This window comes from Colletotrichum higginsianum, chromosome 3, assembly GCF_001672515.1.
Source record: "Colletotrichum higginsianum IMI 349063 chromosome 3, whole genome shotgun sequence".
Taxonomy (NCBI): Eukaryota; Fungi; Ascomycota; class Sordariomycetes; order Glomerellales; family Glomerellaceae; genus Colletotrichum; species Colletotrichum higginsianum.
The window spans coordinates 216,722-234,105 of record NC_030956.1 but is presented as its reverse complement, the minus strand read 5'-3'; the positions used below and the strand labels follow the sequence as shown (position 1 = coordinate 234,105).

The 17,384-nt window shown below is 54.6% G+C and overlaps 5 protein-coding genes across 5 annotated transcripts; 2 read left to right on the top strand and 3 right to left on the bottom strand.

Moving 5' to 3' along the window:
• Window positions 1-4,359: 4,359 nt before the first annotated feature.
• On the bottom strand, window positions 4,360-5,117 carry CH63R_03617 (uncharacterized protein; the record flags this gene model as incomplete). The annotated part of the gene is made up of 2 exons (XM_018298592.1): window positions 4,360-4,822; window positions 4,894-5,117. 2 exons carry the CDS (start codon window positions 5,115-5,117, stop codon window positions 4,360-4,362), a joined length of 687 nt encoding a protein of 228 aa, XP_018159838.1.
• A 351-nt stretch (window positions 5,118-5,468) lies between these two features.
• On the bottom strand, window positions 5,469-6,326 carry CH63R_03616 (uncharacterized protein; the record flags this gene model as incomplete). The annotated part of the gene is made up of 1 exon (XM_018298591.1): window positions 5,469-6,326. The coding sequence occupies one exon, from the start codon at window positions 6,324-6,326 to the stop codon at window positions 5,469-5,471; it is 858 nt and encodes a 285-aa protein (XP_018159837.1).
• A 1,325-nt stretch (window positions 6,327-7,651) lies between these two features.
• CH63R_03615 (NAD-dependent deacetylase sirtuin-5) lies at window positions 7,652-8,707 on the top strand (the record flags this gene model as incomplete). Its single annotated transcript, XM_018298590.1, has 1 exon — window positions 7,652-8,707. The coding sequence occupies one exon, from the start codon at window positions 7,652-7,654 to the stop codon at window positions 8,705-8,707; it is 1,056 nt and encodes a 351-aa protein (XP_018159836.1).
• Window positions 8,708-9,206: 499 nt separating this feature from the next.
• On the top strand, window positions 9,207-10,289 carry CH63R_03614 (Zinc-regulated transporter 1; the record flags this gene model as incomplete). Its single annotated transcript, XM_018298589.1, has 1 exon — window positions 9,207-10,289. The coding sequence occupies one exon, from the start codon at window positions 9,207-9,209 to the stop codon at window positions 10,287-10,289; it is 1,083 nt and encodes a 360-aa protein (XP_018159835.1).
• A 541-nt stretch (window positions 10,290-10,830) lies between these two features.
• CH63R_03613 (glycosyl hydrolase family 2) lies at window positions 10,831-14,196 on the bottom strand (the record flags this gene model as incomplete). Its single annotated transcript, XM_018298588.1, has 3 exons — window positions 10,831-11,986; window positions 12,123-13,512; window positions 13,617-14,196. The coding sequence occupies 3 exons, from the start codon at window positions 14,194-14,196 to the stop codon at window positions 10,831-10,833; spliced, it is 3,126 nt and encodes a 1,041-aa protein (XP_018159834.1).
• Between the last annotated feature and the right edge of the window lie 3,188 nt (window positions 14,197-17,384).

Sequence of the window (17,384 nt, the reverse complement as noted above, 5' to 3'; positions counted from 1 at the left end):
TCCTCACGTTCTATCAGTCGGAACCAATGCTCGAGCTATCTGCCAAAAAAAGGGAGAACTATGTCAGCTAGTTCTGTTTGCTTTTGGGAGATGAAATCAAGTCGAAACCGATTGCCCAGAGAATGTCATGAGAATCTGGCCGATGGTCTTCACATCAAGTATGGCAAGTTCCGAATTACATCTGGGCCATTCAACAAGTCCAACGACCCTGGAGTGTTGAGAATGAGAATGAGAATGACCGTAGGAGTGTTTGGCAGCGTAAGCAAAGACCTTGGATCTAATTTCAGGTCGTAGAACACCAGAAACCAAAACCGTCACATTATCCGCGGTTGTGTTACATCGCATCTTGCAATCCCAGATATCCTGGCCCAAAAGTGCAAGCGAGCACGCATGACGACCAGGTCCCGCCCTAGAGTTGTTTCGCGGCCGTTTCTTCTAAGACCAATCTTTTCACTTCTTTCCAGAAGCAACCCAAGTGTAGCTCTAAATCTTTCCAAAACTGCGTCTGGAAGTGGTATCGCTAGCATTGTGAACACCTCCACTTCCTCTTGCTTTTCACCGAGGAAAGAGGTTCCGAAGATAAAAGTATAATTGATGTACCTTCTTTGTTTAGATTGCCTTCGAGACTTCAAGCTTTTACAAAGACTGATCTGGAGATATCCGTACTTGGTAGACAAAAGATTTGGCTTCTGAGGGACCAATCGGATAAGCCGCAAAAGACCGACTTGTCAATGGGGAACGAATCGTTTAGAACGAAGACGACTTTCTTGGAGTCAATATAATGACGGCGGATGTCACTTACCATTTGCTTTCGTTGTCTCTGTAGGAACATCGCATGATGTATGGATGTGGTTGTCAAGTAAGGTCCCATTCATCCAAATTGCGCTGACACATGCTAGGAGGGCGGAACTCTGGAAAAAGGAAGCCAAGTCGGGGTTTTTCTTCTTCAATTTCCTTTCAGCTAATTATTCGCCAGCAGGGAGTAAACCGGAATAGACAAGCATATTGAAAAGTCCAGCTATCTTGGCTCTTGAGTCGAATCAGGATTCGTGGATCTATCAATACTCAGGGACACTTGATCAACATGTCTTAATTGGCCACCGTAGGAACGGCGGACAGTGCTGCTTAATAGTCGTTTGGAGCTCTATTGACTGAGAAGTCTTCTAACAGTTTCTGTAACAAAAACTCGCCCCGGCGTCCTCCGAATCAAGCTTTTAAGGAAAATAAAACGTTACAGATGTTCCCAAGCCCCATTGCAAAGACCAAGCCCACGTAGACTTCATACAAACATTTCCTACCCTACTGACACGAAGGCCCCAAAACGACGCTGCTGACACATTTTCCTTTTTTAACAGTTTCCTCACCGGTCTTTTAACAGGCGACAGGTGAGTAAATAATTTCCACGCAAGGGTAGGTAATACATACGCTGTAAACACAGGTTATCTGGCAATCAGCGCCGATGTTATTGTCCCCACACTGAGGATCATAGTTGCACTCAGCACTAACTGTCTGGCGGGGCTCGATCTGTGCTACCGCTTGAGTAGCCAATATGGCAGCGAGTACGTAGGAAAGTGAGTAATGCATATTTGGTGTGTTGATTTAATCAGATAAAATGAGATGGAGAATGAGTCGGGTACTCCTCAACACAGGGGGAGTCATCTTGGGATTTATATACATTCCAAACTACCCTAGTTTGTTTGGCAAGTCATCTTAAGATACCCACTTGATGTTAGATATAGGTTTCAGGGAGTCTCGTGTCAAAGTACCCAACGTCTTACTTCATAGACGACAAGTGGATTTAGATTGTAGCATTGCTAAACTGCTGGGTCAAGATAGGGGTTCATCAACGTCGGAGTTTAAAAAGCGGGCAATGAAGCTTTTGCAACACAATACGGAGTGCTCCGTACCTAGGTACTAAATCTTATACCCTGGTGTGTAGTAATTACTGTCTTCCCGCTAGGTAACGTACAAGGTTAGGCCGACAAGCCTGAAGACACATAAACACGCGTAGACGAGCCTCAGTAGCTAGATGTACTGCTGCTGGACGAAGTGTGGCTGCATTTCCATAATCTACCTGACAGGGTGGCTAAAACTCTTGCATGCAACCACAATAGGCAGCAAGATCTGCCTCGACAACCTCTTTGCAGTGATACCTGAGAAAAAGTTCCCATGTCTATAAACCCAGGATAAAAATAGGCTGACGACTTGAGATAATTCCTAGGGCAGTTTTAGTGACAGGGACAAATTTGCACAAAGTTAGCTAGCAATATGATGCCGTGTGAAGATCTACAACAGGACCCAGTCGACCTAGGAACCCCTATGTCTCTAACGAGCTATATGGGTCATTTACGGATTGGCAGAAACCTTAAGTGAAGGCTACATTGTAAGGGCTTACGTTGTTCTGAGACAATGCGAATCTTAATAACGAAAACGAGGTTGCACCATGCTGCAGATCGGCAGGACTAAGTCCTCTTGGTACGTCATGGCGGCGGCCTTGAAGACGGGACCCTGGTAAGTCTTGAGCGAGCACGAGAACACCTGGCTATAGTATTCCACCTTTGGTCCCTCGCTGGCCGTCTCTGTGCAAGTGTTGCGAGCCGGGCCGCTACCGAGTCCATGGAAAAGATACACACGAGAATCTTGCGGCATTCGTTGCAGATATCTACTATCCTTGACGAACCAGATCGACCATCGCGCAGTGAAAGGATCCGCCAAAATTTTGCACATGTGGAAAGGCTAGAGAACTTCGATGATGTGGTTATTGACGGTCAACAGGCCGTCCACGCGGCGTGGCGGCCATGTAACCCCCGGCATTTTGCCGGTCGTTGTGCTCTGGACGATACACAGTCACCCCTGTATGAGGAAAGCCCCTGAGTGGCAGGATATTCGGGGCTACTTTATGGTTTGCAGATGGCATATTGCAGACCTCCTTGCTCCAGAAGTGCCGCAAACTGGTCCAGCTCCTCGTTTGCTTTCCTGAGGATACTGGGGTCGAAAGCAAATGCGTGGTTTGAACTCTGCCCGGTGCTCGTCCGGCATGGTGTCCCGCATCATATGAGGAGGCTCGGAAGGGAAGCAGGAGTTGTCTGCTCGGCCGACAATGACTGATTGCAAAGGAGACGAGTCGTCGTCAGTGCATACGAGGGCAGCATTGCGAGAAGGCATGACTCAATGTCAAGGAATAGTAAGAGAGTTAGCAGTTTTATTGATGCTTAGTAGAAAGGAACGTGCTGCTGATACCTGGTGGCGTCTCTTTCATGCATACTCAGACTTTCTTGCTTTCTTAAGAAATAGTTGATAATATTTTCCCACATTGTAGGCTCGGCTCTGTTGGAAGCCCGGTAGTCAGCTTGGCTCCCCTGTCTCCACGGACCACCACTTGTGTTAGGGCGCTTCTGCGGCAGTAAACTCTTACAACTTCATGCCATTCATGTCCAACAGCCCAAGAATCTAGTCGTGTTTCAAACCATTCTTCTTCGTAAGCCGGAAAGACTATGCTGCACTATTGCAAGGTGTAGTTAACCAACGGAGATGTGACAGGCATCTTTCATAACAGGAACGAGAAAAGAATACAAGAACACATGCAGACGACTCTCTCAAGGGTGGTAAAGGGCCGATTACTTCGTTCACAGCTCAGTTTTTACAGACATCTGAGAGCTAAATCTATCAACACGGTTCGGTTTTCATGACCTTTGTCTGCTGCCTGCCCGTTTTGGCTGTTATGCTGCGTTCTCTGGGGCGTTTCGTTTGTAGTAAAAACTGATGGTGTTTTCATACGGATATCACGACTTCGCGTAGCTGTGAACTGCTCTTTTCATGTCAGGTCACACCGCTAGGCACAGCTGCATAATCCTATACACAATACTATGGTAGAGAGGGATGGGAAACCAACCGCATCCCGGAGTTGCGGCTATAGGTATGAAGATAGACGGACTGGAACGAGAATCCAATAATGTTTTATTGGGTATGCCTTGCTTGCGACCCGACACACACCTGAGCGACTGGGCGGGTGGGTGCCTTACGCAAGTGGTGCCGCTCGTGACTTGTCAGCCTTCGTAGACAACCATTTCAGCATTAGGCTACCTTGAGGCACAGGAATTTGACGATCACTCGTCTTTGAGACAGAGAATACCAGCAAGTCAACTGGCCGTCGACTAATATAGGCGGTAGGGTGATCGCCATCGGGCACAAAACCATAAGAGGCGAGCTGGAAGCCAGGCAACTATTCTTTGTGGTAAGGCCATTGTTGATGACAGCCACACTAGACGAACCCGATCCCAGCCCTAAACTATCGATACTCAGTTCCCCATGTGTTTCGAGCCCACGATCTAGTTACAGTGTGACCACCCCCCAATCTCTTCACTCTTCTGTCTTCTCGAGGAACTTACAAGCGAGACGGAGAGCCTTCAGCTCCACGACCCCATCCAAGGCCCGAATCGACTGTTGGATCGCATCGTGAGCACCCGACTCGCGGAACTTGGCATTGGCCTCAGTGGTAGACCACCCAACAAACGCCGAGAAAGCTGACCCGACCTTCCCCCCATCCTTTCCGTACACAGGGAAGTCGTTTTGCATTCCCCACCCGTAGCTGAAAGCTGTGATATCGGGATGTTGACGAAAGCGCTCGTCGAGAATCTCCCTGAAATCCGCCGTGGCCTTGTCTTTTTCGGCCTCGGAGATGTCGGAGGGGTAGTAGGCGAGGAAAACATCGGTCACGGAAGACGTCAAAGCCTCTGGAAGGGATGGTGTGGCGGCAATGTGCTTGATGTACTCGCCGTGGGTCAAGACTTTGATCAGGTCCGGCTGAAAGTCTTTGCCAAATCTATTATCTCTCGTTTAAACCCCAATTCGGTTCAAAAGAAAAATCGAGAATAACAAATGTGCTTGACTTACTCTTTGGCGAAACGCTCATGGTGCTCGACGGAATCCCAGTCAAAGAGTCCATACACTTTGGACGGTTCGTCTAGGTCGATACTCAGGTAGATCCGGTGAGGGGCTCCTGGGGAAGAGATGATCATCTTGTAGACTCCAACATAAATCTGGCCCTCTGGTGTATCTTCATCCAGAATCTTCAGGCCGGGCTTGACACCACAACAGCCAAGCTCAGTGACGGTCATTTTTGAAGCGTATGCGTGTTCGAGAGAGAGAGCGTTGAAAGTAGAGAAGGCAGTATCAATTTCCAATGATAGCGAAGTCAAAAACCAGTCTATTCACTGTCTTGTATGGTCCTTATTTAAGGCTTTGTCACTTAGTCGGTGCCTGCGCAGACTTGTAAGCGCTGACGCGGCGCGTTTTGTCCCGCGCCGTTTTCTGTACGTTTCAGGAGGATTTTGTCGTATTTATACGGGTGCCTGGGGAATGCTTGGCCACTGCTGGCTCCTGTACCTACAGTAGAGGTTCCGTATCAGAGCTAGCCATGTCTTCCCATATGTTCTTTTCCATCAGCTCATCAATTGAACAAGTTCATCTTAGGCAGCCAGACCCAAACCAACTCCAGCAACAATGGTTACAGCACCAGCGCCAGCGACTGTGGTCCCGTATCTTTCGAGGTCTATCCACCACAGCCACAGCGCAGACAAGAGAGCCGAAATTCTCCATTGCTCGCCCAGAATATCCCCGAGCCCGGAGCCCTTGAAACGAATGGTGAGGCCGTGGCCCAGGTTCCAAGAGCTGTTGTCGGCCATGAAGGCGACGACTTCCTTGCCATCGCTAGAGAAGCCCGCCTCTCGCAAAGCTTTTGCGCCACCGGTGCCGGAGTTGGGCCCGGATACTCGAACAAGTTTCCGACGGAGCCCTTTTCCGATCTGCTTGGCTTCGGCGTCAGTTGTCCTTCTCCATTCGAAGCACTCCTCTTTCCCTCCGATGACCATGCTGAACCCACAGAGGGCGCTTCTCCATTTTGTGATAATCTTCGTCTGCGAGATTTGCGTGGGTGGAAGGGGAGGCAATGCGACTTCGAGGAAGCTCCGGGAGAAGAAAGGTCCAGCTTTTCCGTGAGCAGTTGCTACGACTCCGCTATTGCGACTGTCACCCCCAAACACCTTCAAACTGAAGGAAGAAGAGTACCAGTGCATGTCGACAAGGATGGTGCAAGGTGTGTCGTATTTGTTGGACAGCACTGTGTAGACTTTCTCCTGCCCCAGTCTACCGTACGTGAGGTGAATCGTTGGCGGAAGTATGGGGACAGAGACTGGAGAAGCGTGCGGGATTAATGCGGAGCCGCCGGCCGTGGTTGCATGGGGATCGGTGACCTTTTCAGTGTTGTTGATAGACTTGTTGGTTGTGACGGGTTCTCGATGGTTCTCCATGTTGTCGTCGATAGGCATTGTGGAATCGCCGTGCTGTTGAAGCCTGGGATGATGCTTAGTCGAATGTGCGATGGAATTGACGCTCGGTGAGGATGAAGACAGCTTGCGGACCTCCAGGATTGGATGAAGCAGGCTTAGTGGTAGGTTTAAAATACGACGATCTGAGAGTAAGGAAGTATTAGAGGTATGGTATTCAATAGGGACTGATGCTTGTGAAAGAAAGTCGGTGGTGTTGAGGCGAAATGCAGCTCTTAGGGAAATGTCGTGGGAGTGTTGGGAGTTGGAAGATGGAAGCCGGGGGGACGCGTGTGTCAAGGAGCGAGGTAGCGCAGGTCATCGTGTCAGTCCATGTCGTGGAATACTACAAGGTAGGCGCAGAGGTCTTGACTGTTTCCCTTGGTGTCAATCCTTCCCTTCTCATTTCCTACGCCCTGGTGACGTGGGAAGTAAGTGTGACTCTTGGGGAAGGCATCGTGACAACAGCAACAAAATGCAGGCAGGATAAATCAACGACCTTTCTTCCCATCCGAGTTCACTATTCAAGTGGCAGGACCGTTCTTGTTTTTGCACAATCTTATTAGCCCTCAGGATCACAGACGCGAATGACAGGATGCCACCACGAACAGCCCAGATGTGTTTGAAAAGTTGCCGTCTATATGCATGTGGGTGGTTACCAGCTTCCATTACGATGCTATTACCTACAACCAAGTCGCTCAGTCTTACTGATAGCTGACCATAAGCCATATTTTCTGTTCTGTCCCGGCCTCTTCTCCATCTCAAGCGGCATCTTATTCTGCCGTCCCCCAACGCGAGGATTGCACCACGGATTACTGGAACCCCAGACTCTTCAAACCTGACAAACTCAACCCTGGACAGGAGAAGGGCAGATACTCTTTCGCGCAGAGTACCAAGTGAAAGACACAGCTTGGGAAATCGACTCAATAGTGAACTTGTCTCCCAAGGTGACGAATTTCATGAGATTTAACAATCGCTTACTTGTCGTGGGATAATAAGTGTCGGGATTGGCTCCATGTTTGAACAGAAAATGAAGGGTCTCGATAGACCCTAAGTATTTGTGTCTGCATGGAGTTCCACTCGACTAGGTGTCTTCGGAATAGATTGGTCCCCTTTCTTTTTGTTGTAAACATGGGTGGGTAACTTTTAGGCAACGTTGGTCGCCTCGTTGCCTTTTCTCTAGGCAGCCGCCAACATAACTACAACACTTGTCTACTTAAAGAACATCTTTGGGTTTACTTTGGGCCTGCACAGTTGCTCCCTGCGTCAACATCGTTTGCTGAAAGCGAAGCAGCAGAGACACATTGCACATGTCCCAACCAGCTTCAATGGCCGGAACAACGAGCAACGTGCCTGCTCTGGATCCAGCGGCGGTCACCGACTTCCAAGACACCCTCAAAAAGTCTAAACGTATCATCGCAGTCATCGGCGCAGGCCTCTCGGCGCCTTCGGGCCTGGCCGTCTTCCGGGGCACCAGCGGGCTATGGAGGAACCAGGACGTGATGCAGATCGCCTCGCCTGCTGGTTTCCGTCACGACCCGGGCCTCAGCTGGCAGTTCTACTCGTATCGTCGACAAGACGCGCTCCGCGCCGAACCGAACCTGGCTCACTACGCCCTGGCAGAGCTGGCCCGCCGCGTTCCCGGCTTCGTCGCCCTGACGCAGAACGTCGACAATCTCAGCCCGCGCGCCGGCCACCCGCCCGGCCAGCTAAAGGAGCTCCACGGCAACCTGTTCACCTTGGCGTGCGTCGATGCGGCCGGGTGCGGGTACGTCGAGCGCGACAACTTTGAAGAGTGCCTGACGCCGGCCCTTGACCCTTCCAAAGACGAGAAGGCGACCATGGGGAGTATCGACCCCGACAACAGGCCCAGGGCGAGCCCGCTCTTGCTGGCTGGCATCGCCCGGAAGCACGCGCAGATCCTCGGGGACAGCTACCAGGGCAGCACCCCGACCACGCGGGATCTGGCCGCTCTCAAGCCCCCGGAGCAATCGGCGAGTGCCCCGGTCGCCAGCGTCCCGCTGTCGTCGGGTTTGACGAAGGAGGATCTGCCGCAGTGCCCCAAGTGCAAGAGCGAGATCCTCCGACCCGGGGTTGTGTGGTTCGGCGAGCCTCTACCCGTCGACGTCGTGGAGGAGACCGAGGCAGTCTTTGACGACCCTGAGCCGATTGATCTCTGCCTCACCATAGGCACCTCCAGCAGGGTCTGGCCGGCCGCCGGGTACGCCGACATGGCCCGGAAGAAGGGTGCGAGGGTTGCCGTCATCAACACGAGCGCCGACGACGCCAAGAATGTCCGGGCAGATCGGGATTGGGTGTTTGTGGGGGACGCGGCAGTTGTCTTGCCGGAGCTGCTGAGGCCCGTCGTTGGCGAAGTGGCATGAGAACCGGGGGACTTGCTCTTGGCTCGTCGTTGGGGATGGAGCTGAAGGCACAAGCTGGAGGAGAGCAACCGTCAAACCAAGGCCTTTTTTTCCCGAATTCTCGGCTTAAAGTTTTCTCCTGAAATCCGGGATTGCGCTGTTGATATTACCAGACCAGTCTAGCAGACGTGCTGGCTCATTTGTGCTGTAGAGTGCGCACCATGATGGGAAGCCGGCAATAGCGGCATGCCGGGGTGGGGCCGCGTCCGGCCGAAGTTCCGAGACGCCGAGACCGTCCCACTCCCGGTTGATATTTGCCGGCCGTTATCCACCTTCGTGAGGGTCATGTAGTAAGAATAACCATCCGGGTCCTCTACGTCAAACGGTATAAGGAAAGAAAAGATTGAAGAGAAATACTCATAGTATCATTGTGCTCCGTCGTTGTCATAAAGTCGAATCTCAAGTGTGGTGTTTTTTTCATCATCAATATCAAGGGAGAGAGAGAGAGAGCTGAGGCACTATGACTTCTTCCATCGGTCCTATTGTCAACTTGACTCAAGTCAGTCAAGCGGACGTGATCTGCTACTACGCGTTATCCGGCAACGACTACAACGGCCACCTCGGCGCCCGCATCTCGTCCATCTTCGTCATCCTCTTCGTTTCAACGGCCTTCACCGTCTTCCCCATCGCATCGAAACGGCTCAAAACTCTAAAGATCCCCCGTTCCGCCTACACCTTTGCTCGCTACTTTGGCAGCGGCGTCATATTGGCAACGGCCTTCATCCATCTCCTCGAACCGGCGTACAAGCGAATCGGCCCGCGGACGTGCATCGGGGAATCCGGCCACTGGGGTGACTACTCATGGTGCGCTGCCATCGTCCTGGCCTCGGCGCTCGGCATCTTCTCGCTAGATCTCGCGGCCGAGGTCTACGTTGAGCGGAAGTACGGACAAGACAGGAACGAGAATGCCGTCGAGGCACTTGTCTCAGGCATCCCTCCCGACGGCCTGCAGCAAGCGGACGACAGTCCGGAAAGTACACGAGAAAAGCAGACCGAGAACTGCAACGACAAGAAGTCATCGTCTTCTATCGAGAGTGGCCAGTCTGTTGAGCGCTCCTTTCGGCAGCAAATCGCCGCCTTTCTCATACTCGAGTTCGGCATCATCGTCCACTCAGTCATCATCGGACTGAACCTCGGCGTCACGGGGTCCGAGTTCGCCACGCTGTATCCCGTCCTGGTCTTTCATCAGTCGTTCGAGGGTCTCGGGATCGGCGCCCGCATGTCGTCCATCCCGTTCGGCAAGCATACTTGGCTCCCGTGGATCCTGTGCGCCGCGTACGGTCTCACGACGCCGGTCTCTATCGCCATCGGGCTTGGCGTGCGAACGACCTACGTTCCCAAATCCAAGCAAGCTCTCATGGTGCAGGGGATCCTGAACGCCATCTCGGCCGGTCTGCTCATCTACAGCTCCCTGGTTGAGCTATTGGCCCGAGACTTCCTATTCGACCCTAGCCGCAGCCGCAGACGCTCGCAGATCATGTACATGTTTTCTTGCATGGTTCTTGGTGCTGGAATCATGTCCCTGATTGGGTTTTGGGCCTAGAGGGAGGTGCACAGCAGCAAGACAACGTTGAAAGGGACAAATGACTTGTTCGCAGACAGATAGACAAATCGTCAGACTAGATTCAAAGAGGCAAAAGAAACACGAACATAAATAGAGAGGGCGTTGCTGAAAGACAGCAGCAGCACTCAAGCGATATTGAAGCATAAATAAAATGATGGACAGCTCACTCGTGAGTGCAAAAGAATTGACCAGCCTGGGGGTCGAACCCAGAATCTCCTGATAACTGATTAGTCGTAGTCAGACGCCTTGCCATTGGGCCAACCGGCCTGTTGTGATTGGTGTGGTGAAAAGTCGAAATAGAAATGACCCCATTCGCAGAGCCGATGGAACCCGCAAAGATCCTCCTCGACCCTACCTCTCGTTCACTCGTCTACTCGTCTGCCGCAACTCATGTTCTGCAAATGTGTCATAATCATTCATGCCATTTCTAATCTCTAAAGTTCTGGACCTAGCCACTTTTCTTAAATGTCGCGACTGTCGACTGTCGACTGTGACCCCGTCATCTCCGTCATGATCCTCTCTAGAACCCGATTCTCTCAAGCACAAATCCAAACTTGAACTCCCCGACGTGCACCTTGAGGTCGTCGCGGACGTTGGGACCGCAGGCGGCGGTGCCGACGCCGGCGACGCGCGCGTCCAGACGCAGCAGCGTCGCGTCCTCCTCGACGAGGTCGCACGGGTGCGCGGCCTCCTGCACCGTCTTGGTCGCGTAGTGGCTGACCTGGAAGCTGAACTGGCGCCACTCCTCGTCGGACCAGACGGCGGCGTCGGCCGGCGTGGCGCGGAGGCCGCGGCCGTGGCCCTCGGTCAGCTTGACGTAGCGCGTCTCGAGGTGGTTGCCGCCCTCCTGCGGCACCTCGTAGTGCTGGTGCAGCTCCGGCACCGTGGCGCTGAAGACGCCGAGCCGCTGGCTGGACTTCTTGTCCGGGTACGACTCGCCGGGGCCGAGGGCGAGGTACTTGACGTTGCTGAGCGACTTGGGGAGGCGCAGGTTCAGGCCCACGCGCGGGATGTGCGTGGGCTTGATGCCACGGGGCTTCAGGTCGACGGCGACGGTGAGCCGGCCGGCGGCGTCAATGGTGTAGGTGGTGGTGGTCTCCCACCCCCAATCGAGGACGCGCGGCGACAGGTACGTCTTGGTGACGACCTCGACCTTGTCGGCCGACTCGGTGATGTCGAGCGAGCGCAGCTGGCTGTCGAAGACGTCGACGCCGAAGCGGACCCAGTACGGCGCGTCGTTGGGGTTGTCGTTGTCCGTGGGCGCGCGCCAGAAGTTGGGGATGATGGCCGCGCCGGTGGAGGCGTCCTTCTCGAGGAGGGGGACGCCGCCGGCGGTCCAGGAGGTGACGTAGCCGCGGGCCGTGTCGAAGGTGATGGCGAAGTCGGAGCCCGAGACGGTGGCCCTGGCGCGGGACCGCTCGACCTGCAGCTTGGAGGTGAGCGTGCTGGTGAGGATCTTGGGAGCCTCGGCGACGCCCGAGAGCTTGTGCTGAATCCAGGCGATCTCGTGGGCGGGCTCGGCCCAGTTGGTGGAGTCCTTGAGTCCAAAGGTCACGGTGAGATAGACCTCCTTGTCCGACTTGATGCTCGCGAGGGTCGAGGGGAGGTCGACCTTGACGGTTTCGCCAGCGGCGATCTTGGGGATCTCGAGGGTTCCGGCGGCGAGGAGAGCGGAGCTGTTTTTATAACACAAACGTCTCTGGTTAGTATATCTGTTCTCGAACTGTTCTCGAAAGAGGGCAATGGGGTGTGTAGGTGTGTTGTAGATGTGTGTGTGTGTCTGTGTGTCTGTGTAGAGCAGGGTAAACTCACTTTTCGCCCAACTCCTCAACCTTGTAGGTTGATGTGAGGTGGTCGACGCCGACAAAGTCGTACTTGTTCTTGATGACAAGCTGGTTGCCCTCGACGGTCAGCTGGAGAGGCTGGTAGGCCTTCTTCAGCTCGATCAAGCCGGGCGTGGGGTCGTGGGTGCTGTGGAGCAGGCCGTCCATGACAAAGGTGCCATCGTGCGGACGCTCGCCAAAGTCGCCGCCGTAGGCGTAGTATCCCTTGCCGTCGGCCTCCTCCTTCCAGATGCCGTGGTTCGCCCACTCCCAGATGTAGCCTCCCTGGAGACGGGGGTACTTCTCAAAGACCTCGATGTAGTCGTCGAGGCCGCCGGGGCCGTTGCCCATGGCGTGGCCGTACTCGCAGAGGACGACGGGCTTGTCGAAGCTGCCGTCCTCTTTGACGCCCTCGGTCTCGACCAGGTTGCTCAGACGGCCGATGGGGGGGTACATGTACGAGTACATGTCCGCCGTCTCGGCCTTGACGTCGCCCTCGTAGTGGATGGGACGGCCCGAGTCGAAGTTGCGGGCGTACTCGTACATGGCCTTGTGGTTGTCGCCGTAAAAGGCCTCGTTGCCGAGAGACCACATGATGATGCTCGTGTGGTTCTTGTCCCGCTGCACCAGCTGCACCATGCGGTCGAGGTAGGCCTCGCGCCACTCGGGGCTCTCGCTGGTGTACTTGCCGGCCAGCGGGAAGGTCACGGCCTTGCGCTCCTCGTAGTCGGCCGCCTCGTTGACGTCCTGCGGACGCGCGATGGCGTCGTAGAAGCCGTGGCACTCGAGGTCGGCCTCGTCCATGACCCACAGGCCGAGCTCGTCGGCGAGCTCAAAGAGGCGCGGGTGGGGAGGATAGTGCGAGCACCGCAGCGAGTTGATGTTGTGGTTCTTCATGATGAGCAGGTCGCGCTTGGCGTACTCGAGGGGCACGGCGCGGCCGAACTTGGAGTGGTGCTCGTGTCTGTTGACGCCCCTGATGCGGATGGGCACGCCGTTGACCGAGATGAGGCCGTTCTTGAGCTCCACCTTGCGGAAGCCGATGTTCTGGTGGACCGAGTGCGAGCCGAGCGTGATGTCGACGCGGTAGAGGTAGGGGGTCTCGGCCGTCCACTTGTTGGGGTTCGTGACGGGGATGCTGAGGTCGACCTTGCTGTCGTTGGCGCCGACCTCGACCTCCTTGCTGGCGATGACGGCGCCGCCGTTCTTGCCGAGCTCGCTGAGGGTGAGCTTGACGGTGCCCTTCTCGGCGGTCTTGACGTCGACGGTCGCGAGGAGAGTGGCGTCTTGGTACTTGTCGTCCAAGTCGGTGCGGAGGAACCAGTCCTCAATTCTGGTGGCCGCGGGGACGGCGAGGAGGGTGACGTCACGGAAGATACCTGTTGTTCCACTGGTTAAAAAGGGGATATATCCAGCAGGAGGACGCCGCAAGATTATCGGGGAAGGGTGGAGGGGAGGGGAGAGGGGGAGAGAATTCACTCACCAGAAAGCCACCACTGGTCCTGGTCCTCGATGTAAGTAGCATCAGACCACTGGTAGACGCGGATGAAGAGCTCGTTGGGGCCGTCCTTCTTCAGGATGCTCGTGACGTCGAACTCGGACGCGTTCCGCGATCCTTGGGCGAAGCCGATGAGCACGCCGTTGACCCAGATGTGATAGGCAGAGTCGACGCCGTCGAACCTCAGGCGCAGCTGCGACTTGTCGTCCCACGTCGAGGGGACGTGGAATGTGCGCCTGTACGTGCCCGTCGGGTTCTCGCTCGGCACGTAGGGCGGGTTCACGGGGATCGGGAACTGCGTGTTGGTGTACCACGGGTATCCGTGGCCCTGAAGCTGCCAGTGGCCGGGGACGTTGATGGTGCCCCATTCGTCGCCCTTGTCTTCCGGCAAAGGAGCCTCCTCGGGCGTGCCGGCCATGTGGAAGTCCCAGACGCCATTGAGCAGCAGCGACGTCTCGGGGATGAAGTATGAGCGGGCAGGCAGCGTGTTGCGCCGGAAGACGGAGGGGTTCTCGTAGTCGTGAACTCCCTCCTTTGCCTGGAGGGCCAAGCTCTGAGTGGCCATTGTGAGAGTGAGGGTGGCCGATGGCAATACGGAGGAGGGGCAAGAGGGGAAAAGAGGGAAAGTTTGGGAGGAGGAGGAGGATGAGGAGGAGGAGGGGATGAGAGAGAGAAACAGAGGAAAACTGAGTTGAGCAAACTGTCGACCGGCTACCCAAGGTCTAGTCGTTATTTATCCCATTTATTCCCGCTCCATGCTCCACGCAGAGAAGCGCAACAGCCGGGAGCAACACCGAGGCAAACATGGCAGACCAAATCTCCCATGGGCGCGCTGCCTCCCGTTTTCCCTCTCGTGAAGCCAAGCTGTCCCACCATATGACGAGCGAACGTGGGGCAAAAACACTGGAGTTGCCTCGGGGTAGCTTCGAGTCAGGCAGTGTCGGTGTACACACGTGTAGGAGCGACCCCGAGGGGATCCCTGCTCTCGTCCACCATGTTAGTGCCGTTGAGTCCTGGTCAGTCGCACCAACTCCGCACCCTGCCGACCGAAGAGGTTTAGACTCCCCCGACCCCGGGGGGGCTCTGATTGGGTCCGGGGAAGTCGGTGCCGGCTCCGCTTCTCCATCCGAGCCGTGGCCATCACCACGGCTTACACGCCACAGGCCTCGGCCGATCTCTCCCTTGGTTTACCGTTGCACATTTCTCTCGACGCTCTCGGCTCGCCCCTGTTGAAAAAGGCGGGAAGGCTCCGTGTGCCTGTTACCCCGGATTTCCTCATGTCTAGACCCCAGTAGATGTTGGCTGAGAACCCCAGGCGAGCGTGTCGTTTGTCTGCGGTCGACCAGTGCATCATGTCGCCTCAGCTTGTTTCTTTTCTTCCTTTTGATCTTCTGTTGCATCTGGTACCGTTCATCTGATAGTCCGATGGCCCAAGTACCGGGGGGGAGCTTGTATTCTGGCGAGCCGGGGGCTCTGCAGGCCAGGACATTTTAGACGGCTGTGGCATCGCCTCCCAGTATTTCCTCTCCTTCAAATGAAACCCTCTCAAAAATTTCCATCTTTCCACTTCCCACTATCTATGAGTTTTCTTTATTTATTTAATAATAATCTTTTTTTTTTTTTGGATCGGTACTGCTACGCAACCGTGATACCTGTAATCTGACGGTTGCTGATTTATCACGGTAAAGGCTCTGTTGAACATCCCATCGCCCAGTTTCAGCCTTAGAAGACGGTCTCACAGACCAGCACCGACGCTTTTGGAAAGTCGTAATGCGACTCTCGCGAGCTCTGAAACACCACCACTCCTGCTACCGACTTATCTGCGTCCTCGGGATGGCTGTTTCTGGTCAGGTGTCAGGAAATTCGTTACTGTTGTACTGCAGAGTTGAAGGAGATTTGCAGCGCATCGAGCCTCGTCAAGAAGGTTTCGTAGCCCAGGTTGGTAGAGTCTGTCCTGAACACGATGCAGGTCAGACAAGACGAGAAGTGGACTGCTCGTATAGAGCCGGCACCGGGCCGCGTCCGGCGTTAATTATGGGGCTCCACCGGGCCGGGTGTTCGGTCAGGCGCGGGTCTTTACCATTGTTTGTTTGCACAATCTCGTTAGTCTTTCAACCGATGCATTTGCAATTGCTCCATGGTGCTTAAATGCATTCTATGACAATAAGTTCTCTTCCCGCATGGAATGGAAAGCAATCAGTCGAGGCGGCGTTTGCATAATGGGAGGTTGGGGTGGCATTAACTGACTGTCCTGATTGGAGCGGCACAGGATTGATTTTGCTAGCACAAGTGACCAGATTCTAACGATACAGTACATCAGACCAACAGGAATGACAGCATGGCAGCCTTCACAGTCTTCAAGAAACTGGAGAGGAACGTCTGGTTGTGCCACATCCACTACTAGCAATATGATCGCTGGTGTTCTATTGCACATGCTTCTTCAACGTCGTCCCAGTTGTGACACCCAGAGACCACGAACGGAGACATGCCCGTTCATTTCCTTGGTGACGGGGAACATCCCCGCCACGTCAACCCACCTGGGGGCTATGCGGAGCGAACCATTGACATTGACGGTCGAGATCCTTTCGACCATGGACTAATTTTCCTTCGTATCCCCCTCAAACTGTTCCCTTCTGGGCGAAGGTCGGCATATTTTCTCCAATTCTTCCCTGCCCATGTCCCTCTCCGGCCCCCTCCTTGAGCTATCCCCCCCCAAGGCCTTGCCCTTCTCGGGCATCTCCACACCTCCGAGTCTTCCCCCACAACCGCACACGTGGGTGCATATATGCATGTCTCTCTGCCAGGATTCCTCTTCGCCCCCCTTGTTTTTTTTTTATCTTCTCCTCCCTCCCTCACGGCCCCCAAACCCTCTCTGCCCCCTTTCCCCTCTCGCACCTCGGTCCGTTTCGGATCGAAAGTTGCCTCCACGGCGGAACCGGGCCACACACACAGCTACTACTACACCATGCCACCCAGCGGCTTCAATGGAGACGATGGACAGTGACTCGATCAATGAACCGTCCAGGAAGAGGTTGAGGACGAGCCATGCCGTAAGTGAAATTCCTTCGTTTTTGTCATTTTCGTTTTCTTGTGATCTTTGCTAGAGCAATTCTTGTTGCTGGTGCGTGTATGCGCTCATCAGACCACCACAAATCACCATTTTGGAGATTTGGAGATGTCTCGCTCGTACCATCTCGGCCCATTGTCTTGGAAGGGGTCTTTCACGATTGTCTCGTCGAGTTTTCCAGCTGCTGCCCCCGCGCCCCTCCCCGACCAGCCTTTCAAGATTCTGTATTCCAGATCTTACCCCCCTAAAGGGGCATCGCCATCTCAGTCAGACCAAGTGCTCGCCGAGTTTGCTTGCTACCCGCGCTGGCCCTTGGCCGGCGATCTAGCCGAACACCAGGAAGCTTACATGGACTGACGTCGCGTTTTTTTCTTCTTTTGCGCAGTGCGATACGTGTCGGGCCCGGAAGATCAGGTATGTTATCATGGCCCCGGACAGCCACAGGTCCAGGTCGTCCCAGACTCTCGGGACCGCTTCGATGGGCTAACGGAACGCCCCCCCGCCTGGGCATCAGATGCAACGGCAACACGCCATGCGCGTCGTGTTCCGCATCGCGTCAGGAATGCACCTATGGGTCCGAGGCTAACTCGTAAGTTCACAAGTCCCTGCCCGGCGCCGTCATCCCCGGCGTATCTACCGGCTCCTGGTTCCTCTCCGGGCAAAGCACCGGGGAGGGAGAGGAGGGG